This window comes from Lepidochelys kempii, chromosome 6 (genome assembly GCF_965140265.1).
Source record: "Lepidochelys kempii isolate rLepKem1 chromosome 6, rLepKem1.hap2, whole genome shotgun sequence".
NCBI lineage: Eukaryota > Metazoa > Chordata > Testudines > Cheloniidae > Lepidochelys > Lepidochelys kempii.
The window spans coordinates 130438744-130465872 of NC_133261.1; the positions used below are offsets into that span (position 1 = coordinate 130438744).

Below are 27129 nucleotides of genomic sequence, written 5' to 3' on the forward strand. Positions count from 1 at the left end.
ACTAAAAATAATAAAAAAAAATCTCTTCCTTTTAACACTATAATGAAGTGTCCAGAGTACAATTATTCCTCTGCTGCCTTCCGGATACATTCTGAACTGATGATAAGTATCTCACATCCTGTTTGCTACTTACAGCTACTGTAGTGATAAAGGAATAGAGGTCTGTGCTTTTGGTCCACACTGAAGGAGATGTGTGACTTTAAGCTCATGAGCAGAGCCGTTGATGCCCATGTCATGATGCATGTGCTTACGTGTTTTCTTGGAGCGAGGCCTGGGAGCAGAGAGAAAGATAAGTTTTATCCCTGTCCTTGCTTAGTGCCCATGGCATATAACATACTGAAAAGCGGGACATTCTTAGGTGGCGCAGGCTGGCTACAATAAATGTCGAGAAATGTGTTTGTAAAGCAAAGACTCTTCCATTTTTGCATTCAGTTCCCAACTGATAACAGTTTTCTAGTGCTCTCCAAGATACAAGATCATAATTTTGACTGAAATTGAGGATTTCTTTTAATTGGATGTTTCACCACTCTAATAGTTCATGAGGAAAGTTTTAAACAATCGGTATTACTTTTACTTGGGGCCATTTCTTAATCCTGCTCCTTTCAGAGACATTACCGTATGAAATAAACAGGAACAGAAATTTCCATACCTCAGTTGCAAATCCATAGCCAGTAGCAATGTTATCATAGAATATCAGGGTTGGAAGGGACCTCAGGAGGTCATCTAGTCCAACCCCCTGCTCAAAGCAGGACCAACCCCAACTAAATCATCCCAGCCAGGGCTTTGTCAAGCCTGATCTTAAAAACCTCAAAGGAAGGAGATTCCACCACCTCCCTAGGTAACGCATTCCAGGACTTCACCACCCTCCTCGTGAAAAAGTTTTTCTTAATATCCAACCTAAACCTTCCCCACTGCAACTTGAGACCATTACTCCTTGTTCTGTCATCTGCTACCACTGGGGACAGTCTAGATCCATCTTCTTTGGAACCTCCTTTCAGGTAGTTGAAAGCAGCTATCAAATCCCCCCTCATTCTTCTCTTCTGCAGACTAAACAATCCCAGTTCCCTCAGCCTCTCCTCATAAGTCATGTGCTCCAGGCCCTAATAATTTTTGTTGCCGTCCGCTGGACATTTTCCAATTTTTCCACATCCTCCTTGTAGTGTGGGGCCCAAAACTGGACACAGTACTCCAGATGAGGCCTCACCAATGTTGAAAAGAAGGGAATGATCACATCCCTCGATCTGCCCCTACTTATACAGCCCAAAATGCCATGATCAGTTATATTCAAATGAAGATAGACATTCTGTACCCTTAGCCTTTTCGGGCACATTGCGTCATGTTGTTTCTGGTTTAATAAAATTTCAATACACAGAAAAATCATTTTATTTACAGATATATGCAGAGCCAGTCCCATAACTTCCCATGGTACTATAGCAATAGTTGCCAGGTCTGTGTGGGTGTTCTCCTGTCATGAATGATGAACATTTGGAAGATTCAGTAGAACAGTACCTCATTATTTCTGAAGTAAGCACAGTAAGCAGGAAAGTCTAGCACATTTTTGGCTTACCTTTCCTCTAGCCATCATATGGACATAGACCAAGTGTGTCTCAGGAATAGTTGCATCTGTTTTAGATGATCTGGAGGGTAGAGAAAGCAGCCTAGCAAGGTCAAGGCTTGTCAAGATAATTTAGAATTCTAATTATTCAGAGCCACCACCAGACAGTGCAGAAACGACATCTCTGAAATGTCTGAACAAAGGAATCCCTATAAACCAAGAAATCAAAGAAAACATTTCTGGGCTAGCCTGATAGTGGCTGTCATACTGAAGCTATCGTGCACTGCCATGCACAAGGCCTAGATCCAAACAGCTTGATCTCCACCGCCTTGCATTGTCATTTCTACCTGCCATTCCAGAGGTGGTGTTTCATTCCCATTTTGCACTCCTGTGGAGCTAGAGCTGATCAAGGAAAAGAAAGGGAGGAAATTAAAGGGGGGAAAGGCTACTTTTGGTCAAAATTTGGTTTAAATGTTTCCACTAGCTGCATTGTGCATGGATGTAAATGACTACGTAAGATGCAAGATGGTGTAGAATTGGACCCACAATGCCTTTCCAATCAACCCTTCCTGCTCATTTAACTTACAATATGTCTACACTGCAATCATGATGTGTGACTGCAGCATGGGTAGACCTACCTGAGCTAGCTAGCTTTAATTTAGCTCGCTCCGATACTGAAGCAGTGAAATCCCGGCGACGCAGCTTGTACAAGCTCACCCGGAACCTTGGCTTCAGTTCGGTGGCTAGCTTGCACTCAAGCCTATCTCACTCTGGCTTTTCTGCTACCAGTGCTCAAGCTAGCTTGGGTATGCCTAGATACACTGTGGTCAAATCCCAGGATTGCAGTGTTGACATACCCTTGCTCTTTCCAGAGGCAATTCTACTCAGTCGTGTATCCACTCAGCCATAGGTTCTCAAACTGTGGACTGGGGTCATTCTCCCTTTCTTTGGTTAGATGGGTCCTGAAACTTCTGTTGTAACGTGGGGTCATGGTACAGAAAAGTATGAGAACCACTAATTTAGGTATTTATATGGCGCACGCCCACACCCCCCCCCATACGAGCCATGATGCAGTGCAAGCCATGATGCAGGTAGCCCCCATCACGAAAAAGCTGAAGGAGTATTGTCTGAGATGGGTGTCTCATATGAGATGACGCGATGTGGGATATGTTGGCCAGAGAGTAGAAGAGGTGGTAGTCGCGGGTAAAGACCACGAGGAAGACTTTGAACAAGGCGGTTTGAGAGGCTGAAGGAGGACATGAAGAAGGTTGGTGTGAGCGTGGAAGACCCGCTTGACCAGAACGCTTGGAGAAAAAGATCAGGAACCACTGACACCAATTGACAGGACTAGGTGAGGGGGAAGCAGAAGCTATGAGGACCATCTATCACTGTAGTATCTGAATATCTTGGCTGGAAGGGTGGGGCCAGCTGAGGAGTCTCAAGAATGGGAGTGTTAAAGGAAGAGAAAATGAAGTCTATCAGCAGGAGAGTAGGGGAGAAGTGCACTGGAAAGCTTGCTATCCTGAGAGCTGTGGCTAATAGTTTCCTGCTCTGTGGTTGTAGCAGCCACTCTCTGAATGTGTTTTGCTAAAGGAAGCCAAAGAGGAGTCATCTGAGTGAAAGCCCGTGTGTTTTATGGACAATGCAAACGGCACATGGGTCAGATCGAGAACCATCACCCAGAACTTTAACTGAAAGCAAAAACAACCCAGTCAGAAAGGCACCAAACAATCCAGAATAAAAAGCCTAGCTGTTTGTAAAGGTTCAGATTAATCCTGGTGTGACAAACGTCCCCATCCATTCCAATGGCATTCTACTGCGATCCTTTTTCAGGGGAGGGGAGGAGGAGGAAGTTGCGCTTTGGCCTCTCCCCAACTGACTCCAGACTGTGTGCATGCAAAAAGGCTGCTTGGCCTGAGGCAGGGATTTCAATGTTGGGAGGGTGGTTAAGAGATTTAGTTGGGATGATTTAGTTGGGATTGGTCCTGCTCTGGGCAGGGGGTTGGACTAGATGGCCTCCAAAGGTCCCTTCCAACTCTGTTATTCTATGATTCTATGATTTCCTCATCCTTAAAATCTCATGGACGTGAGAGTAGGATGTTTGTTTGCAAGCCGTTCCAACAGGATTCCTCACGGAGCATGGGGGATAACCTTATTTTGATTATTTTATTTATTTGGTGCTTCACAGAGGTTTCAGTTTTGCAATGTAAAAATGTGATCGCCAGATTCCTCCTTTTCCTCTGATCACTTGGAGAGAAGAAAAATAAATCCATTGTGAAATCTATTGGAAATATTGAATGGTGGCTTTAAACCAGTCCATTGGTGCTGACCAAGCAGACTATGTGCCTTGAATAAAGGAAGGACATTAAGGTACTTTTGAGACAATACAGTGTTTGAGCTGATACTTCTGCAGTTCAGTGTGGCTTGTAAGCCTCTGCATTTCTTTCATAAATTCTAAGTTCAGAAGAGACCACTGTGATCATCTAGTCTGACCTGCGTAACAGGGGCCAGAGAACTGCCCCAAAATAATTCCTTAATTCTTAAGGTTCCTTTTCCAAATAAATAAGGAAAATATGTTTTGCTGCTTCTCTCTGACTGGCCATCTGTTCTGTGGCAATACCTGATGGGAATCAACTTCTTGCAGTATCTGCTCAAACCGTTAAAATACTAGCAAGGGTCTTGATGGCTCAATGGCTTGGTCTACGCAGAGTTAGTTGAACTGTCCATTACAAATATTATGAATATTTGAATTATGAATACAAACTTATGAATTTATCTACCTTTAAAAGTGAATCATTCATAAGCCAGCCCTGATTTCTGCTAATGCCCTACTTAGTAATAAGCATTCACAGTGACATTTTTATTGGCATTTTGAATGACAAATAAACAGCAGAATCTTGTGAAAACAAAAATGTAGGATATTGAAAAGTGACATGAGCAGCCAGCTCTGAGCAGTTTTGAAAATTTCACCCTACTAGGCCAAGATCAATGCAGCAGGTGAATGCATGTGTGTTATGTATTAACATGTATTATTAGTCTGATTTGTATAAGCCATGATGTATGGATGTGACGTCAATAAAAAGCCACATTATGAAAAGAATAGTTTTAGCCTGTTAGTTGTTTGCAAGCTGTTTTCTTTGAATATTTGTTCGTTCATGCTATGTGACTGGTCACACAATTCTGCTCCAATACTGGGACAATGGAAATTTTCAAACAAATTCTGAATAAGAAGCATTCACAGGGTGGTTTTGGATGAATAATCAAGTAGGCTAAAATTTGTGGAAAATTTTGGATTTCTGAACCATGCAAATGTCCATGAAGCAATAAAAGCAATTGGCTGGAAATTTTCAACCCAGGAACTGTCTGAACACTTGAATAAGCATGATCAGTGCTAGCCTGGGACTTGGGGATTATGGGTTAATTCCCTGATCCTCTACAGACCGCCTTTGTGCCCCTGGGGGAGCTGTTTAGTCTCGCTACACCTCAGTTGCTCAGGGAAGGGGTAGAGAGATAAAAGCACCACCCCACCTCACAGCTGAGAAGAGAAAGGCATTAACAATTGTGAGGGCTCAGATACCATGGGAATGGTATATGGAATGGTGAGGGCAGATAGCTTTCTCACATGGTATTTAGAGCCTGATACAGTGCCCACTGAAATAAATGAAAGGGCTTTCATTCAATGGATATTGGGCAAGAACTTTAATGACATTCCGCACGTCACCCACTGACTGTACCAGGCCCAGTACAACAGCCCCTAAACAACTATCATTAGAGCTGGGCCAAATTTTTCAAATGAAACTTTTTTTGCCAAAAAAATGCAGATTTGGGTCAACCAAGAAAGTTCAAAAATTATTCTCAAAGTCAACGAAGGGAACCAAAGTGTTTTGTTTGACCCAAAAATGTTTAGTTTGAGCTGAAACAAGTTTTATTTTTTTCAATTTGTCCAGTGAACCGAAAAAGCATAGGTCTATCTTGAAGGGGAGTTATGCTTGAGTAAGACCTCTAGGCTCAGTCATCTTATTTTACTGTATTCATTTGCTTTGATTAGTGCATTAGTCATATTTTTGCAGTGTTGGCGCTCAATAAATAACAATATTATATTGATTGGAATCAGATCCTTGTCGTATTTGCATTGAGTTAAAGCTAACGTGAATAATGAATTCAGATTAAATCAACTGCAATGTAAACATGGTATTTTTTTTCCAGAGCCACTCTCACTTGAAAGAGAGAGAACCTGGTTCGTCATTTTACACCTTTTTGTCTTTGGAAGACCATTCTCCTTGCTAAGTAGAGGTCAGCTCCAAAATTACTTCATACTGTTAATATTAACCCCGCAAAAGTGAGGAATCCTGATAAAGCTGAAAATCCACTTTAGGAGCTAATGCTGGCCATTTAAAGTCAGACCTCTGTGAAATGGTCTTGGAGGTCAGAGGATGGATTGGATAAAGGAATCTTTGGTTCATTTATTGAGCTGTAGCTGAGGGTATGACTGTACCAATGGGACAGACTGGGCTATGTTATTTCTAAGATTAGATAGATGTAACAATAGTGAGTGATTTTAAAAAAATATTCTGAGATGGATTCTTTTGACATAGTAAATTCCAACTTTTTGAATTTTTCAAGAAAAAATATTTCCCCTTAAAGATCAAGTCTATTTGTTCGATCCATTTTTCTATTTTACTTTTAAAATGTAAGAAAAAAATATAAAACAATTAATTTAAATCAACAACCTCCTGGCAATTTTGGGTTCAAACAGTAACAGTAATAATAATAAAGCATGCAGGAGATTGAGTGACTATCTTCTCCTTTTTGTGTAACCTTAACACTAAGCCAGTGTTTATTTTTAAATTAAAAAAAAAATAATTAAAGTTTGACAGCAACCTTCTGCACACTCTGTACACCAAAATTAGCCAGAAGCACATTTTTATACATGACTTAAAATGCCCCAAAGCTGGGGCTTTACAGTAGAAATGCAAACATATTAATATTTGTAAATATAGATGTGGTAATGGTGTTTCTCTCACACAAAGACAGAATAATGTAGATAGAGAGTTTTAGATATTTGCTTATTCCTGCATGGTGCAGCTATGTTTGAATTATGCAGGTCAGCTGCAAAGTGTGTAATGCCCACCTGCAAGCTACTCCATCATATATTGTGAATATTCCTGTGTATTTTATAAAAGAGACTCAAAATGTTTTGGGGAACTTTCAAACATTTATTCTTCTGTCTGTAACTCCAGCTTCTGGAGTCCAAGCCTACAGCCCTTCGGGGGGTGGGGCGGGGGGTGGAGAAAAATGGATATAAAGCTCCCATTTTGGGTCCTAATGGATCAGAAAATATGGGACTTCAAACCTGTTTGTGGTCCAGGATTGAGTGTTGCTTGTTGTGGCTTCTGGCCCAGTGTAATTTTCAGGGAGAAGTTCCTATGGGAAAGTAGGTAACAGTTGTTTCTTTTTTAATGGCATCACTTTTGAAGGTGCTCAGAGCTCCTGGAGGAGGCGGATAAACAGGCAAAGTTCCGTCAATGCAGGTCCTCGCGTGTTTCCATGTATTTTTTTCAGATGACAATCATGCTCACATACCGCACAATGGTGGAAGGCATAGAGCTGGTTGAATAATATTAATTGGGGACCATATTCTTACTGGTGGACTCTGTGTGTTTGTGTGTGTCTGGGGGGGGGGTGGGAGGAAAGGATGCTCAAGGAGTTATCGTTCCTGTACTGTGGTGCGTGAGGTTGGGAGGATAGTGAACTGCACTTCATGATGGGCTGTGGTAGGAGGCACAGAAGAGGTGCTGTTGAGACACTGCAGTCCATGGATAATGGTGTAGTTCAGTGAGACACTATCTGGTCCATTGGACACTGGTTTCTGTTCCTAGCTCTGCCATTGATCTGCTGTGCTTCTCTGGGCAAGTGACTTCATCTCCCTGTACCTACATCTGTCTTGTCTATTCAGCTGGTAAGCTTTCCAGGCCACTGTATCAGTACAATGCCTTGTATAGTGGGCCCCTCGAGCTTGGCTGGGTTCTCTAGATGTTCTGTAATATGCATGAAAACAACAACAGTGTGCTACTCAACATCATTAATGGTTCGTAGAATGAGGATTTAATTTTTCCAGTATATAACAAATGAACTGTATCCACATTAACAAGCATGCCAAGCAGGATATTTTACCAGTAATTACTTCACTACTTCTGTAATGTGTTGTCCATAAGGCCAGTCCCTTCCTCCATTGCCATTCACTGCTAGTTGAAAAAGAAGTCCCTTTAACAGCTGTGTGGAGACGGCCAGAGACTCAGCAAGAGAAAACACTGTTGCGACCATTTTCCTTTAAGTGGCATTTGCCAGAGGTCTGCTTTTTAGCAAGAAACTGCTTCGTTCGACTTGGAATTCCAACAGAGACTTTGCATCGTTGTTGAATGTGAGATGGAAAAGTCATTCACAAAATAACTAGGCCAGTCCTTGGCACTGCTGGAACTGAAGCGTAGCTGTGAAGTCAGTGGAGCGACTTGGTGTCAAATTGGTTTAACGGCCCGTAACGTTGGGCTGAACATGTCCTTTTTCTTGTGCTGTGAAGTGCGGCCATTGCAATTAGCTCAAGTATTTTCAATGCATGTTTCATCCAATTGTACAAACTTTTCACTGAGTCATACCATAACAACTGTCTGTATCATTACCAGAGCGGATTCTGTTGTGCACAGCTGTGTTTAAAAGAATTGCATTGTTTGTAACAGAGTGTTATAGGCATTCCAACTGGTTTGGCAGTTTAACAGAAGTATTCGCTTTGAAAAGTTTGCACATTTTTGGAAAATAATTATTGATGTAGAAGAAGTTCTAATTATTGTAACAGACAATTTTTTTTAAAAAAAGCCAAGCAACTATTTTAACTCCTCCCCCACCCCCAGGTATAGACAGCTGCCTGAAAGTGTGAGACACTGTTCATGATATGGCTATCGAAGAGCAGCTGGAGGCTTCTGTTATATTTTAAGATGTTTCCAAATAGAAATTTGTGCTCTGATTTTCATTAATTTGACTTCAATGGGAGTGGCAGGGGCTCAAAACCTTGGAAAATGTGTCCATTATAACGAGTGCTATGGCACACTGAAATATTTTTTTATATAAACCTAGGTAGAACAATACAAAAAATAAATTCAATATAAAATTGCCTCAGCTATTAAAAAGAACAGCACAGAACTAGACCTGATGTGCTCTGCTTAATTCTGCTCAGAGAGGGTTTTTCCGCAGCTATTTAAGCAGACGTGTTACTGCTGGTGGTTGAGTCATCACATATGTCCCTCACCAGCGGGATTCAGTTCTTTATAAGGTATTTCCAACTAGAGTAATCGGGTAGTGCTATCAGCTATTGCTAACATAGGCTAGTTCTGGGGCTCCAGTCCTGGTATTCTCTGATTTCTCAGAGCCACAGGACCCATGGTGCTCTCGGTTTTGTAGAGCAATCTCTGCAGCTGTACTGCATTCATTTTCAGAAACAGCCAACCTAAAGTAACAATCTTTTCTGATGCTTGCTCAGATCAGGTGGACGAAAACAGCAGGAAGTGCCTCTGACCGATTTCAAGACTCGAGTGTCTTCAATGAAACTCTGAGGATTACAAATATCCAGCGACACCAAGGAGGCCGTTACTACTGCAAGGCGGAGAATGGTTTGGGTTCCCCAGCTATAAAGTCAATCCGAGTGGATGTGTACTGTAAGTAAACAGCTCCCAGAGCTCTTATCAGAGTTTCTGTTTACCTCCTCTACTGTCTGGCATTATGTGAAGGGGGCCAAGGAATACTAAGGAAGTGGGGAGCCCCCGACAAATTACAAACACGCAAACTCTTGGAATATCATTTAGAGGTAACACTCTGGGTCCAATTCTGCAGCCTTTACTCCTGCGAGTAATCTTAACTCCTGTGAATGTTCCCATTGAAGTCCAAGGGGTCGTTCACATGAGTAGGGGTTGCAAGTTCAGGCTCTTGCATTGAGAAAAGTTAAAAGTATCATGACGAGACACGTTTATTAGTTAGGACCTGATGGAGCTCCTTGGAAAGGGAAGTTTTGCCCTTACATCAGTGCGATCAGGATATGCTCTGAGTGCATAGAGTCACTACTACACATCTACCAATGCTCCAAACTTCCAGGGATTGCCACCCACACATCAACAGTGGCCTGCAGCAATGGCTCTGTTGTTAGTTAATGGTGTCCTTTTCAGAGCACCTCTGCGTATTCCATGTTGAATGCATAATTTTAAAAAAACAGGTTGAGACCTTGATGAGTCCTATTTCTGTGAACTCTGCTGCACAATGCAGCCCCATAAAGGGTTGTAGATAATACAGTTGTTTATCCAAACTGTATCCAGAAATGCTTCTAGTGTTTAATCAAGTGAAGTGAGCAAAAATTAATAAACCTCAAAACCAATAAAGGCCCAAACCTCTTGCTATCCGCACAAAATGAGCCCAGAGGCAAAGGAAGTGGTCTATGAAACTTTAGGGGAAAACTTGCAAAGCTGTAAAAGGGAGTCACGTGTCCATTTGTACCTTTGAAACTCTCCCCCAAATGGTCTCTGTACGTTTTACAGGTGAACAGTGGTACTGTGTTTCCTACACAACACACATGCTCATGGAAAGCGAGTGCCCAGCAGAACTTGCCCCAGCAGTGGTATATGTTACATTGCGTGACACAGCAATCGGGTCTCCGAACCCCTTCGCCAGAACCGTGGAACAAAGGGAATGAAGGGGAATGGAAATGACCGTTTCCTCACACTCGGAGCTTGCAGTAAAATCAATTCGTTGGGCTAACAGAAAAGCAAATCCGGATCTGACCTGCACACATCCCAGCTACAAAGAGAAATCTAGTCACATAAGTGAAATATAGTCCCTCTCATTACTGGATAGAGCATTTTCCAGTAGATGTCTAGTAAACTTTCCCCCTGCATTTGTGTATATACTCAGTATGGCTGTACCTGCCGATAGCACAGTGGAAAGTTTTGAATGCCTAATGCACATACCTTTACACAGACTGCGGGACAAGGAAAGCAGGATCAAAGTCCTTTTCTTTTCCTACTACAAAGGAAATGGTCCTTGCAGGGAACATTTGGAGGATCCTATAATGTAAGAGGCATTGTCTCAAAGATGGTTTGTAAAAGGACAGCAGGGTTCCAAATTAGTGACAGGTTTTTTCTTTTCTTTGACTGAACCCTTTAAAAAATAAGATGATTGGCCTCGATAAGACTTGAAGAAGCGTGACTCTCATTAACAGATTTCATCAGCATTAAAAGCACCCTATTGCTTTTTGATGTAGGGTAAGATAGTTTGCTGTTTTAGAAGACAAATTAGAGGATGGGGCCAAAAGAAATCTGATGAGGTTCAACAAGGACAAGTGCAGAGACCGAATGGCTCGGCAGCAGTTCTGCAGAAAAGGACCTAGGGGTGACAGTGGACGAGAAGCTGGATATGAGTCAACAGTGTGCCCTTGTTGCCAAGAAGGCCAATGGCATTTTGGGATGTATAAGTAGGGGCATAGCGAGCAGATCGAGGGACGTGATCGTTCCCCTCTATTTGACCTTGGTGAGGCCTCATCTGGAGTACTGTGTCCAGTTTTGGGCCCCACACTACAAGAAGGATGTGGAAAAATTGTTTAGTCTGCGGAGGAGAAGAATGAGGGGGGATTTGATAGCTGCTTTCAACTACCTGAAAGGAGGTTCCAAAGAGGATGGATCTAGACTGTTCTCAGTGGTAGCTGATGACAGAACAAGGAGTAATGGTCTCACGTTGCAGTGGGGGAGGTTTAGGTTGGATATTAGGAAAAACTTTTTCACTAGGAGGGTGGTGAAACACTGGAATGTGTTACCTAGGGAGGTGGTAGATATTTAGATATCTATTTAGATATACTTCCTTAGATATTTTTAAGGTCAGGCTTGACAAAGCCCTGCTGGGATGATTTAGTTGGGGATTGGTCCTGCTTTGAGCAGGGGGTTGGACTAGTTGACCTCCTGAGGTCCCTTCCAACCCTGATATTCTATGATTCTGTGGTAAGACCAGTTGTACATGCTGCTAGGATAGTTATCAGTTTTTAAAATCTGAGTAAACTGCTTTTTCAACAGGTTTTCCTGTCCTAAACAGACTCCCAGCACACTCTTTTCTTCACTCAGTTAGTCTCTAAGGTGCCACAAGTCCTCCTTTTCTTCTCACCCACTTTGTCACTCTAATATCCTGAGACCGACATGGGTACAACATGGTTTTAATAATTAGTTCATTTATTACTGATTGTTAGAGTCCAGTAGGCCAAATGAGTGTTGGTAATCTTGCTTAATAACCATATATAACACCTTCTCCCTGATGTGCTTTGTATCATCCGGACACGCACACACTTAGGCCACGTCTACACGAGCAGGTTCCAGCAGCACGACTGTATCGATGCAGCCGTGCTGCTGTAAAATCACTCACGCAGCCCCTCTGTGCTGATGGGAGAGAGCTCATCCGTCGACATAATAAAACCACCCCGATGATCGATGGTAGCTGTGTTGGCAGGAGACGCTCTCCCACCAGCAGTGCACAAGAGCGCTTATGCTGGTAAAACTTACATGGCTGAGGGTTTTTTTTTTCGCCCCCCACACCCTTGAGCAACATAAGTTTTGCCAATGTAAGTGGTGTTGTTGACGTGGGCTTAGTGTCCGCACCTCAGCCTTGCTCCCGCTTATGTAAGTGGCTTAGGGCTTTATGTTGGTGTGGACAAGAGGCGTAGGGCTTTATGTTGGTGTGGTTAGGGTGACGCACTGTTCATGTAGACACTGTTAATTACGTCGGCTGCTGGCTGTCATTTTTGTCAATTTCACAAGTCCTATTGACAAGAAAGCTGGGCTGTCACCAGGGTGGGTGGGGGGCTCCAGCCCAGTCCCCCCGCCCCTCCCGGCTCCCTGCTCCAAGCCAGGCTGTGTCCTCCCTACTCGGAGCCCAGTGCTTCCTGGGGGCTCCTGGCTCCCCACTGCTGGGGGGCTGGCTGCCTGCCCCAGCTCTCGGCTCTTCTCTGGGAGTCTGGCTGCTCCCCCCAGATTCTCAGCTCCCCACTCCACACCGCAGCTGGGCTCCCAGCAGGGAGTTCCATGCCTGGAGTCCAGGCGGCTCCCGGGAGCCTCGCGCCAGACCTTGGGCTCCCCACAGGGAGCCGGGAATCAAAGGCACAGCCTGGCTTGGAATGGGGAGCTTCTGGCAGCTGCCCGAAGGCTCCTGGCTTCCCGCAGGGAGCCCAGCGGCCAGCTGAGACCCCTGGGAGCTGGCCAGACTCTGGGCTCAGAGCTTGCAGCCAGGAGCCCAGCCTCTGGGAGCAGGGAGCCCAGGGGACAGCTGGGCTTCCAGTGGGGAACTGCATGCCCAGGCTCTCAGTCCCCCACACTGCCCCTCTGAAGTTGGAATAAGCGTTCCTGGTGAGGCTGCGCACCACTGGCAGAAGGAGGGCAGCGTGGACACGAACCACCGCAGCAGTTATTGTGGTGGTTGTAAGTTGACCTAACATAGGTCTACTTACATTGCTAGTGTAGACATGCCCTTATATATGTATTCTGCATCCCCAGAATCTTCCATATACACAGGGCCTAAGGGATATATCACTGAGGTCAGCTACATGTAGGTAGCTGCTGAAAACCCCATAGGAAAAGATTTGAGTCTTATTACATGAGGGCGACTTAAGGTCTCTTTTTAATATCCATCAATTGGAATTTCCATAATTTCTTAGTTTTAGGCACATTAATTAAAATAAGGTGAAAGCCTGGCCTTGCATTAAACATATGGTTAGTACTCTTAGAGCTGTTGTTTTGGAAATGTTTGTAATTTTAAAGTTTGGATCCTTCTTGACTTAGGCTGAGGTTGGATCTGAGGATCAGATTCTTCATCCTCTTTATAAATTGTTTTAGCTGTCATTTTTTTCTTGGATTTACTGAGGTCTATTATTTATTATCTCATTATTACATCTCATTCCACTTCTTGTGCCTGAGAATTTGTCATGCTTCTTGACCATGTCATAACCTTTAGGTCTTGGCCATGACTTAGTCCCAGAGGATTTCGCATGAGAAACCAGTTGGTGTTCTGGCAACTATTTTATGGTCAAATATTTCTGAGCAGACAACTGTGGAGGTAGACTCAAGATGCAAAATCTGGATTGAACCTAGATTAAAAAAAAAAACAACAGGAAACTCAGAGCTAATGAAAAATTTAAAGAAAACCAAAATAATGAAAGTATGAAGTTTCACAGCTAAGGTACCTAAAATACTTTACAGTCATTGAGCAGTTACAATTGTCTGTGTTAAATTCTTTGCTCCTTTTTAGCTGCATTGTAAATTGTATTTGTAATAATACCCTAGATTAGGTCCTCCATAGAGTATTGAACCTGGAACCTTTGGATCTGTGAGCCTCTTCTGTTTAAGCTGTAAAATGCCAGGTCCTTTAGATCAGAGCCAGTAGAAGACTTGCAGATAAAGTTGGTCGAAAATTTTCCATCAAAACATATTTTCATGGAAAATTTGATTTTGTGGAAAATGTCCATTTTTGTCAGAATTGAAGGGGGAGGGATTGTTATTAACCCAGTACCCTGGGAAACCATTTATGTGTTTTTGGCTTTTTTCAGCAACTGAAAAAGAGAAATTTCAGGCCAAAACCAGAAACAATCTTTTTTTTTTTTCCAACAAAACATATCACAGACACCAACTGGGGATAAGGATTTTAGTTTTTATTGAAATTTTACATGGGCAAGCAGCTCCACCCCAACAAAACCATTTCCCGACTTGCACTGCTCATAATCCTCTTTGTAGTCTAGCCACTAGAGGGAGACAGAGACACTCTATTTTAATATGGGTTACATGTTGCTTTGGATGTTTCTAAGAGCTAAATGACATTGTCTGCTTATGATTTAAAGTTTGAAAAGCCACAATATTTGTACAGCGAACAAGTGGTTTCTTGAAGAATGGGCAAGAACATTTTGTTTTGTGGTTGGTTGTATGCCTTTGCTGTAGAGTTGCTAGAGGTGTGTTATTCACAGCTCCTTGGCAAATGTTGATAGGAACAAAAGTTGGATGAAAAGTAAAATTTCCCCATTTTTTTTTTCACATGCCAGTCTGCTCTATGGTTCAGTAGCGCTTGGCACACTGATTGGAATAATAGTGAACAATCCCATAAGGTACTTCCACATGGAATTGATGGAAATTTTAACACCAGGTCCAAGACAGAATAAAGCATCCTAGTTTTGCCATTACTAAGAAGGTGACTCTTTGTTATAGATACAGGAGTGAAAGAGTCTGGTTTGGTCAGGGCCCACAAGCTGAATGAGGTCTTCATGCCAATTCCTCCGAGACTCAGGGAGGCCCTTCAGAACCCACCCAAATCCCACCCTCCCCTCTCAGCAAGACTTGCTCGTTCCTGATGGACCCAAAAGAATTGTTAGTCACCCATGAGCCTGTTTAGGTTCATCAAATGGCAGCGCTGTGGCTGGGAGGGATTCTTGAGGCCCCTGCTGTGCTCATAATATGCTTTCCAGTAATCCTCACTCCTGCTCTGCTTCCCCCTTCGTTCCCTTCTCCCCACCCTTCATGCTCTGCTGGCACCCTCCAGGGCCCCTGCTCTGCTGTCCCTCATACTCTCCTTCTTCAATTCCCCTCTGCAGTCTTCATTCACTCCGTCACCCCAGCTGCCGCCTCTGCTCATCTGCTCCCATGTGTCTGCTTGGATTCTCGGGAAGCAGGAGTTCCACAGGGAGAGGGCATTGGAGAGTAAAGGGAGGCATTCCCTCACTTGATTAGAAGATTATTTTTTATTGTCTCCCATGTCCTGCTTTCCAGCATGGAGCTTGGGAAGACACATAGGAAGCATTTTGTAACTGAGGGTAGGAACACAGAGAGCACTTCAGTTTTGTAGCGGGGCCGGGGGGGAAGGTTGTTCCTCCTTTCCCCTCTATGAGTCTTCCCTAGTGATTGGCTTACACGGGATGCGTGTCTCCACAAAAAGAGATGCTGGAGAGTTGGGGCTTGGTTTTTAGAACACCGCAAGCTGCCGAATGCTCACAAATGGATGTGGACAAATTGGAGCGAGTCCAGAGAAGAGCAATAAAAATGATGAAAGGTCTAGAAAACATGAGCTATGGGGGAAGATTGAAAGAAACTGGGTTTGCTTAGTCTGGGAAAGAGAAGACTGAGAGGGGACATAACAGTTTTCACATACATAAAAGGTTGTCACAAGGAAGAGGGAGAAAAATTGTTGTTGTTAACCTCTGAGGACAGGACAAGAAGCAATGGGTTTAAATTGCAGCAAGGGCGGTTTAGGTTGGACACTAGGAAAAAAATTCCTAACTGTCAGAGTGGTTAAGGCCTGGAATAAATTGCCCAGGGGGGTTGTGGAATCGCCATCGTTGGAGATTTTTAAGAGCAGGTTGGACGGACACCGGTCAGGGATGGTCTAGATAATACTTAGTCCTGCCAGGAGTGCAGGGGACTGGACTAGACCTCCCCTTCCAGTTCTATGATTCTATGCGGAGCACTTTGGGAAATGTGCCTACATCACTTAGGGCCCTGATCCTGCTGTAGCACCCACATCCAGTGCTAATGACTGCAGTAGGGTGTCGGGAGGGCAATAGAATCATCTGCAGGTTCGAGGCCTGGGTGCTTACATGGCAGCTGAGCTCTTGTGCAAATCTGTGCATGACTTCTGTAAAGAAAGCCGAGTGCTCCAGAAATCTTTGAATGTTTTATTTTAAACTTATCTGAGCCAGTGAGGCATCTCAATGTTGCTATTTAAAATCTTAATAACTTTTAGAATTTGAGTTTAATTGCCTAATCGTCAGTCCCTGTGCACTAGATCCGATCTGGAGAGTGCCGCAAAACTAAGTTTTAAAACAAAACTCTTTTCTGTGTTTTGTTGTTGTTTGCTACAAACTAGCCACGCAAGTTACAGATTTTTCTGGATATCTTTTATCTTTAGGATATCACAATTCAGGCACCCCGTGTCCAAATGACTTCAAATGCAATAGAAAATGTTACCTTGGTTTTAGAGCTAATTTACCAGTCCTGGAGGAGATATTCCTATGCCTGCGGGTTGTAGAAAGAAGAGCAAAATTGTGACGCTTATGTAAACTCGGTTGTAACCTTAACAAGGGAAGAAACTGTTGCTGCTCCATAACCTTGGCAATTTCAGCTGTGAAGGGACAACGGGGAAATATTCTTGCAATTATGATAAATGTTTGATCTTTAGGGTTTTATTACCATGCTTCATTTTGGCCTGAGTTTCCTGGCACCAAGGTGTTAATAAGCTTTACACAAGATGTTTTGTAGTGTTTTTAAAGTTATTAACCTGCTTATTATTCTGATCTGTAACTTGGTGTAATCTGAGTTGCTGGTTTATTATTCTTCTGCTCCAGGATATGTAAAATATGTATTTCATACAAATATTAATGTGAACGGAGCACCTCTAAAAAGTTAAACTAAGCAATCATTCTAAAGATAGCAAGGGATCTAAGCCCTGTGGTGGATTGACGGGAACAGAACTGTTTCATCAAGAATGAGTGGTTTACAGTGTATATAGTCTGGCAGATAATTGTCTGCCCCAGAGGGCTGGCTTTATTCCGTTCATTTCAAACCTGCCCACAATATTTCTGAATCCCCATCAGAGTGTTCTCAGGGAGTCCTTCAGCCCTTTCCTAGCAAAGTGTATCAATTCAAGACCTTGCTTTTAACTTTCATGCTTGTCTGGCATGCCTAAAAAAGCAGCAGCAGCCCTTTCGGGGGTGAGGCCAGTGTGTTTGAGCTTTAAAAAGATAGATAATTGGGTAGGGCTGATGGAATCCTCATTTTCATTCCAGCCCAAATCCTGGGCAGCCTCTTAAAAAGCAATCTTGGATTCTTATTAAACTTTAAAAGAATCTCGACGTTTGTGCACTCTGAATATATTGGGAAGCCAGATAAAGCAAAAGGCGAAGCCCCCGCTGAATAAGCAGGGTTGTTAGGTCAGAACAGCAGCTTTAACACAGGAGCAACAAACTGCTATAAATACCTAATGGCACTGGGATGCAAGACAACGGAATTCAGACTGGGTCTAGCACTGGACTATAGAGGTCTCTTTCATTTATGTGGAAGCACAGATGTCACATATGAGCACCTGATTTTGAAATGAAAGGCACATGTGGGCAGACACATTTAAAGAGGTCTTGCCTACATGCTTTGACATTTTAGAAGTCCAGAAACTGCTTCAATTTATAAAACACGAGCGCGCCACACACACCTTCCTGATCCCCAATGTCTAATATTGTTGGCCATTATAAAAGGTATCTCACATTTAAGACCCAGGGGAACTCAACTGATATTGACACTTGTTTTCTTAACTCTCAACAAACTACCCCTTGAGCTGATGAAAGCATCACCACCAACTAGTTAATGTGTGTGGAGTCTTGGAGACCACCAGTACCTCCTGTTCCAACTCAGTCTCTCAGCTCCCCCGTGGCTCCCAGGCTGCCCTTTCACCCATGGCAACTCACCCTGGAGTAGAGCAGAGAGGTTACTTTACCTCTGTATTTGGCACTGATGTGACCGCTGCTGGAATCCTGGGTCCAGTTCTGGTGCCCACAATTCAAGGAGGTTGACAAATTAGAGTTCAGAAAAGAACCATGGGAGTGATTAAAGGATTTTAGAAAAGATGCCTTATAGTGATAGCCTCAGGGAGTTGGATCTATTTAGCTTAACAAAGAGAAGGTTAAGGGGTGACTTGATTACTGTCCCGCAGTATCCACATGGGCAACAAATATTTAATAATGGGCTCTTCAGTCTAGCAGAGAAAGGTCTAACACGATCCAATGGCTGGAAGTTGAAGCTAAACAAATTCAAACTAGAAATATGGAGTAAATTTTCAGCAGCGAGAGTAATTAACCATTGGAACAACTTCTCAAGTATGGTGGTGAATTCTCCTTCCATCACTAATGATATTTAAATCAAGATTGGATTTTTTTTCTGAAAATCTGCTCTAGGAATGATTTTGGGGAAGTTCCATGGCCTATGTTAATACAGAAAGTCAAACTAGATAATCACATTTGTCCCTTCTGCCTTTGAATCTGTAAAAACCCTTCCCTAGGGTGACCTGGGCCCTTACAGACCGAAAAAAGGGTGGGTGTCTTGAACTCCCAGACACCTTCACGTGGTAGGGCCATGTGCGTGTGGCTCTCTGTGCCAGTGTCTCTCCGCGGCCATGGAACAGCTGGGTTAACCCTTCCAGACACACAGAAGATCCCTTAGTAAAGTGAGTTTATTTGAAGAATAAAAGCACAGAGAAAAATTGAACAAAACGGAATTAAATGTCAGTCGTCTTGCATCTCAGTTTAAACTCATTGCAGATTAAGCTGGACAGGCTGCCTCATCCTAACCCACAGAAAAGGAAAATGTATCTGTTATGTTCTCACATGTCCTTGGAGAGACAGAACGGTTCTGTGCCTCCATCATGGTGGGACAAACACTCTCCATAGAATCGCTCGTCAAGCTGGTGTCCTTTGTCTCCGCAATGCCATCCATTTAAGAAGAACTCCTCGATCCTGCTTCCGAGACAGCTGTAGGTCTGAGGTACTTAATATACTGGCAATGGCCTTTGTGCTGAGGAGCTGTTTTTTGGAGACACAGCACTGTTCCCTCATCCCAAGCTTCTTGAGATATGAGTTGTATCCCAGCCCTGGTCTCTGGGTCTCCCAATCTTTCAGGTGTTAAATTGTAAAAATCCCTGGTCCCCTTTCCGGCAGATATCTCTGCCTGGGGTGGAATCATCTCACTCCTCCCTCTCTTCTCAGAAAAATCTATACATTATGGACAGAAACCAGCTTTTGTTAGCTCTCCAAAATCCATGTGCCATTTCATCATAAACTTCAGCTCCTCTCCATGAAGGTGCCTCATTACCTATCTCCAATCTTTCCCCTCCTCCTCCAGGAGGAAGCCTTTGTACTTTCCTCTTGAGAAATTTGCCTAGGTCATGGAGAAGGAGGAGGTCCCCCTTTATAAGGGAAGAAGCTTAGGGTATAATAGGAGCATCACGTTTTAAAGAAGCAAAGCTAGACAGAGCTTTATTCCTTTTGCCAGAAGGGCAATTTACCAGATTTTTTACAAAGAAGTATTAACTGTTTCATTGAGAGCATAGTTATTTAATCCTCTTACCACACTGATCTTTATGCATTCCAGGTCAGGATGCACAGCCAGAATAACAGAAGGCAGATTTAAAGGTTACACCTTGACTAAAAGGTGTTTCAAAGTCATTTGGAAATTAAAATGAAAAACACTCTTGACTGGATTGAGTGAATGCGTACATTGAATATATTGCATTCTGTATACGAGGCAAATGTTGGATAGGTAACAGTGTGTGTTGAAATGTATCTTCAATACCAGGATTAAGGGCCCTATTCTAGCAAAACAACATTACACACAAAGATCCTTTCTCTTGCATGAAGACCTACTGAAGTCTCTGCTTGTGAATCTGTTTTCAGAACCAGCCTCTTTAGATATGAATAGTTAAATACAGTGTGGGTTGTTGGGTTTTCAGTCTGTGGTGTGTGTGCATTAAAAATGCTAGTGTTTACTGTTTGCCTGTGTTTTACTGCTGCTTTTTCCTTGATCAAGTTGCAGTGGGGGAGGTTTAGATTGGATATTAGGAAAAACTTTTTCACTAAGAGGGTGGTGAAACACTGGAATGCGTTACCTAGGGAGGTGGTAGAATCTCCTTCCTTAGAGGTTTTTAAGGTCAGGCTTGACAAAGCCCTGGCTGGGATGATTTAACTGGGAATTGGTCCTGCTTCGAGCAGGGGGTTGGACTAGATGACCTTCTGGGGTCCCTTCCAACCCTGATATTCTATGATTCTATGACTCTATGATCTCTCTACGTTGACAGCCTGGGGGAGGCAAGGTCAGTATGTTGCCAATGTATTCGTCGCACACAATTTTACCCTGAACTGAAAAGATGTGTCCTGCACCCCTCAATTTAAAATGACTGACACTGTGTTCTTTGCCTTAACACTTTTCCTCTGTATGTGTCAAATATTCCTCTGGATGGGGAAGCTCAGAAAGAGGGAAAGAATGACAAAAAGGCATCTTGGTATGTAGCCTGAGCCTTAACAGAACATTTCTAAAGCAAACACTTGGGGATAAAAATAATGAAACCCAAACAAATATTATGTTGCCATTGTTTCTTGACTAGGTGAGCAGGATAGGAGTGAATGACATGCGCTTTCACGGCGGGTGTTATTGTAGTGCGCACCGATTTATGTGTATGTTACATGAGTCAAAAATTCTGGATTCGGTTCCTGGCTGTGCCTCACTTTCCCCTTCTGAAAGAGAGAGATAATGATCATGAACCTACCTTGCAGAGGTGTTGTGAGAGTAATTTTCAATAATGTATGTAACAGGCATAGGGACTCTTAGCAAGAAAGTGCTATAGAAGGGCAAGATTTTCTTTTTCCATCTGAAGTGTCAGTTAAAGTATCCTGTCATCTATGGGTGTGTATCTCTATCTATAGCTGTAATTTTATTTTAAAGGCATCGCATGCAGAAAATAAGAATCAGGCTGTTCCTGATTGCTAGCTGGGCTTGAGAAGTCAGCCGGGGGGGAGACTGCAGCCTGAAAATTAATGAGCCTTCAAAAGAGTTGGTCGGGGGACAGCATACTACTTCCCTGCACAATCTCTACAGTGGTGCTGTATCTCTATCCCCCAGGTGGTGCGACCCCAGTGAGGAGCAAGCTCCCTGCACCTGCTCTCAGCAATCCATGGGAGGGCAACATTTCTACTCCCAGTGTTTGCATGGTGGGATCTATTGCAAGAAAGCTTTTTTAAAAGTCTGTTCAAACGGTTCCTCTCCCAACCACCCACCTCAAGTGAACTACACACAGTAAAGCTATGATAGTCCAGCCCTAACGCTAGGCTATATCGTCCAGGCTGAGAGACAGATGGGCCTGGAATGATGAGAAATGGAGCCATGGCCCTTTTGTGTTTGTTGTGTTGGGACTGACTGCAGGATGTTGCTGTCTGTCGATGGGTTAGCTTACTACAGAGCCACCACCCACTGCTTGCAGAGCACGGAATGCTGTCGATAATGCGTCAGACGAGAAAGATCTAAAGTCACTGCCCTGCTCCTGGTTTAGGATCTGCCCCTTAATAGCATGTGCAATCATTGGCCTCTACGAGCAGTCCTATAAAGGTGGAACACAGAGACTTTTAATGCAGGGATCATGATACTGCTTTTCTTGTCAGTCTGGAAAGAGATGTTGCAGGGGACTGTTGAGTGCTGCTCATAGGGACTTAGCTGCATCTCACTCGCTCTCTCTCTCCTTAATGTTAATGGGAGTCATATTGCTAAGTCTCCACACGCAGTGGTCCAAATTTACCCCTAATTTTCCACCCGCTGCACAAATCCTAACGTGGAAATGCAGAATCCAACCTGATGTCAATAATTAATTAAATCCTGGAAATGATTTCTCTGAGCTACTGCAGAATTACTTTGCATTACACTTGAACTTCTACACGAATGTAACACTGTGCATTTTGAACACTCAGGCAGGTCAGCTCTATTTTTAGCCTTTTCTTTTAATATTACTCCATTTAGATACAGACATTATTATTAAGCTGTAATTCACTCTTTACTTAGTGTGTGCTGCACAGAGAAGTCAGTTTTTCATGTAATTAAAAAAAAAAATAAAGGTACCTAGCAGCAAATCTGCAAAGAAAGTAAAATATGGGAAGATGGAGAATTGGCTGAAATTGGCAAGTTACTTTCAGTTTATTGCTTTCTATGCTAGACCATTCTTATCCTCCACCCCACGCCCCGCTAAATAGATAATTATATATAGCCAGTGGATGCTGGATTTGAATTTGATAAGATGGAGAGGAAGTGATGTTCCCCTCTCCCCATCTGCTATTTTTGGTTTGGATGAAGATAATGATGTACTCTGCCAGAATGTTAAGGAGGCTTGAGCTCCTGATTTACTTTTACGGTAATGTTGGGATACGGCCCCATCTACCTGGCACCCAGGAGAGTCAAGAATTCAGGGAGTTTAGCATAGAAAAAAGATTCATGGTTGAACCATTTTGCACTGAAGTTATTGAAGCAATTAGTACAGGAAGTTCACAATGGGAGATTTCAAGGATAGTATTGTATCTGATTTATGCATACATTTGAGATGAAAGCCATTATTGAAGAGCTTCTGTCAGAGCTGCTCCTCCAGTCACTCTGATGGCGGTACTTTAGATAATTTCATGCGTCTCGGCCTTTCAACACCCTGTGTTTTTCAGGTCCCGTTATATGAGTGTGTTAAAGAATTCCCTTGTAAATTAGACAAGCCGTTTAGCTTTATACATTGTAAACATCCTCACAGAGTTTAAAAGATAGACACCTGCTGTGTCTAGGGAAGGCTATTCCTTTAAACCAGGCACACATTTATGTGTGTGTGTGAGAGAGAGAGAGGGAGAGAGAGATGGGTTTGGAATTGTTTGCCTCTTCATAATTCAGGATTTCCCTGCAGCCCCAAAATGGTTCCCCCCCTCTTTCTTGTTCTGGATCGCATGTCTGACTGCTATAGACTTTCGGTATTGGTTTGACGGAAAGGCTTATAATACCTCAACAGCATTGTTATTATTTTCCTTCCTTGCATGTCATAAACAGCGCATCCAGTGCGATGCTCATATCCTGCTGCATTCTCAGCAAGCCCAGCACTGTTCCTGATCTTTGAAGCATTATGGTGACATAAATAAAGACAAACTAGGAACAAGGCCAATAGCATACACAGAAAATGCAGATGAAGTTGTGAATGGTAAAACGGTTGCATTATTTTTATAAAAAGAAATATTTTTGAAAATGCTCCACTGAGAATCTGGAACGGTCCCAAAGGACCTGATTTCTAGGTTATTTGCTGCAGTGCGATTTTATTTAGATTGGATTACCCACCCAGTGCATATACCCTATACAGTTTTCTATGAAAGGAATACCACAGTAGTGTTTTCCCAAGGTCTGATCATCAGCTCCAAGCAGTATCTAATTCATGCCAACTGCAGACATTTTTTTTTGAATGATCCTTTTCATGCTCTGTGTTCCCACTGACCCAAAGAGCAGGCAATGAGATGCACGTCTGCCACATTCCCCAAATCAGAGCCCTGTCACTAAGGTCTCAATCCACCTCCCGCTTAGAAACGATGGAAGGTTTGCCATTGGCTGAGCTAGGAGTTGGATGAGACTATAAATGAGATGGTGGTAAATTGAGGGGCTGGTGTGGGTGTGGTAATGAGCCCTGAACTCAACAGAGGCCCTAGTTGCACTGAACAGCTTTCTCACGGTTGTGGCCCCAGAGCCTTCCAGGCTCATTGTGCTTGGTGACTTCAGTGCCCCTGCAACAGTTCTTCTGGATCGGCTCCATGCTCCATGGCTGCCATGACAACCACAGGACTGGCCCCGGTGGCTTTTTGCTTCTGTTGTATGGAGCTGGGCCCATTTCTGATGTGCAGTTTGGGGTGAGGTTGGAGTGGGGAGCAGGGATGGTGAAGGCTATTGTTAGCATGGGGGTCAGACTCCCCTTCCATGCCAGAGCAAAGGAAATAAATCAATAAAAATCTTGTTCTTGTGGGCTAAACCTTGATGTCAGTTCACTGTTCTCTTGTAGCAAATTAAGCCTGTGGTTCATGGTTTGTTGAAAAATACAATGTGTCCCTTTAGTCTCTCTGGGGTGTTCACCCCCCTTTTCCAGTGGTATAATGGGAAGCATATTTTCTGTACACTTCTCTGAAAATGTTTGTCAGTCTCTCCTGGCTGCCGCAATTAAGACGTAATTCAGGGACTAAAAATCTAATTCAGCGGCCTCATTAGTCTCTGTGTCGCCTCTCTGACTTGTACTTGCCTGATTCTGTCTGCAGAAAATCAAGCCACCTCCCTGCAATGACACTGTTAATTTCCATCCAAGGTAGCTGGCAATATTCAGATATATACAATTTGATCTTTTTTTTTTTTTTCATTTATTGCAAGCCCCATTGGTGTGGTTAAATCCTGATATGAGTATTTGGATGGAAGACCAGAATAAAGAATATATATATATATATATATATATATATATATATATATATATATATATATATATAAGCCACTAATGTAAGCATTAGCATAAGAGGAGACCAAATGTTTTCATTCTTCCTCACTTTTCTGTGCATGGCACAATAAAGCTTGTCTTCTGAAGACACTTTGAAATGAGATATTATGCAGATGGAAGGCATTTAGAAGCCTTCCAATGTTGATAAATGTATTATTTCAACATGACAGAAGTATAAATTTAATTTGAGGATTTCTGAATATTCCCCGTCTGAGGTCAAACTTGTCAATTAGAATATTTCTAATCTCTGCAAATGGTAATGCTGGCTGCTCATTGAAGAGAGACCATGGATACAGGATGTTGGGCCTGCAGTGAAAAGGAAGTGCTGTGGTTACAGTGGCAGAAGCTGGCGGTTCTAAAAATAATAATGTGTGTGGTTAATTTACCTTGTTCAGCATGGTGCCATCCTGGGATAAAGCTGCTCATTTGTAAATCGGCCTGTATGTCTTCATAGGACTCTGCAAAGCAATGTCTAAATACTAGGAGAAAGGGTTTTTTTTGTTATTAAGACACTAGACTGGGACCAAAAGATTTGGATTCAGTCCACAGCTCTGCCACAGACTTGCTGTGCAACCTTGGATCAATCACTTAATCCCTGTGCCTCAGGTCCCTGTTTGTAAAATGGAGGGAAGAACCCTTTTTCTTTCCAGGCTTTTGACTATTTAAATTGTACATGCTTCACAGCTCCTCTGTGTTGGTTCCAGTGTCTATCAAAGGAAGGAATTATGGGTGTCAGCAAGAATGAGGGGAATATGAAAGGAATCAATGAAAGAATTCATTGCTACGATTATCACAACACTTTATAAAATACAGGCCCAAACCTGCACATGAATACCCGTTCAAGTGAGGGCTGCACAATCAGGGCCCTATATGTCCTAGATCTGACACTTCTGTTAATACACCCTAGAATATTAACCTTTTTTGCAACTGTGTCATCACATATTTGGCTCATATTTAATTTGTGATCTACTATAGCCCCCAGATCCTTTTCAGTAGTACTACCGCCTACCCAGTTATTCCCCAGTTTGTAGTTGTGAATTTGATTTTCTTCCTTCCTAAGTGAAGTACTTTGCACTTGTCTTTATTAAATTTCATCTTGTTCATTTCAGACCAATTCTCCAATTTGTCACGGTCGTTTTGAATTTCAATCCTGTCCTCTGGCATGCTTGCAGCCCCTCCCAGCTTTGTGTCCTCTACAGATTTGATAAGCATTCTCTGCATCATTATTGAAGTTATTAATGAAAATATTGACTAAGTACTAGACCCAGGACTGACCCCTGCAAGACCCCCCTAGATGTGTTTTCTCAGTTTGACAGCAAACCACTGATCAATGCGCTTTGAGTATCATTTTCCAGCCAGTTGTGCACCCACGTTATAGTAGTTTCACGTGCTCCGAGTGACTGAGTCTTTACAATTAAACATACTGGTCATAGCAAAAACACTTATTTGACAAACGCATTTGTAATGCCCTTCAGTTTTTCCGATTTGTCATTTGGTGTTTAAGATTTTTGCTGAGATTTTGCATTGACCTAAATGATTTTTTATATAGGATGACTGCATGATATATTTTAATAAAGCAAATTTTAATGCAGAACATTGATTTCATTTTATTTTATTTCAAGGGTTTTTTTTTTTTTTCAGTTCGAAAGACACATAGTGAATTCAAATGATCAAGATGTTTATAGCAATTTTCAACCATGTGCCATTTTGAAGGCTGTTTAAATTGGTCTTGAACATCTTTGGATTTATAAAAACTACTGCTACTGACCCTGACTATATTGTCACAAAAAGAATTGTGTAAATGCCAATGTGCTTAGCATTTTGCTGCTTGTTTGATTTTTCTACTGCATTCTTCAGCTATTTCTAACTCTGCTTTGCATTCTTTCATAGATGAGACAAAGTACATTAGCAATGATTGATAGGAAATAAATATCACTAAGGGAGATCCCTGAATTTTTTTGAAACACAAAAGGAGGATGAGTAATAAAACATATGAATACAAAGGCCATGAGTCCTATTTACAGCAAACCACAGTCTTCTATTGCATGTCTGACTTTACTGGTCCATTAAACCTTTACAAATTGGCTTTGTTTGCACATAATTTATAATTCATACTTATGCCCACTGATTTCTATAGTTTTACAAGAGAACGAGTCCAACTAGGGGCAAATAGCTGGGAGTCAGGAATGTACTGGAAGTGCCCATGTTAAATGTGTAGTAGTGAACTGGATTATATAGCAATGGTATATTGGAACAAGAAAGAACAATTTATATGTCTATTATATTTGACTGCACTTGTGTTGTGAAGGGCCATTCTTCTCCCATTTTTAGCCAAAGAATGAAAAGCCGCCCAGAGGGTGATGAAAGTAAAGTGAAGTGAATATGTGCTTTTCAGTTCTCCGGCACTTTTATCGTTGGCCCTGCTGGGTACAGAGTGCGAGAAAAGCAGG

General features: G+C 42.6%; 1 protein-coding gene across 6 annotated transcripts in view; it reads left to right on the top strand.

Moving 5' to 3' along the window:
• MDGA2 (MAM domain containing glycosylphosphatidylinositol anchor 2) overlaps nucleotides 1-27129 on the top strand; it is a 664067-nt gene that overhangs the window by 300001 nt on the left and 336937 nt on the right. For 5 of the 6 annotated variants that reach the window (XM_073350233.1, XM_073350236.1, XM_073350237.1 and 2 more), the window contains exon 3: nucleotides 9087-9261. The exons of the other annotated variant lie outside the window; for it this stretch is intronic. In XM_073350233.1, coding sequence (XP_073206334.1) covers nucleotides 9087-9261 — 175 coding nt within the window. The remainder of the gene's footprint in view (nucleotides 1-9086; nucleotides 9262-27129) is intronic. 6 annotated transcript variants of the gene reach the window in all.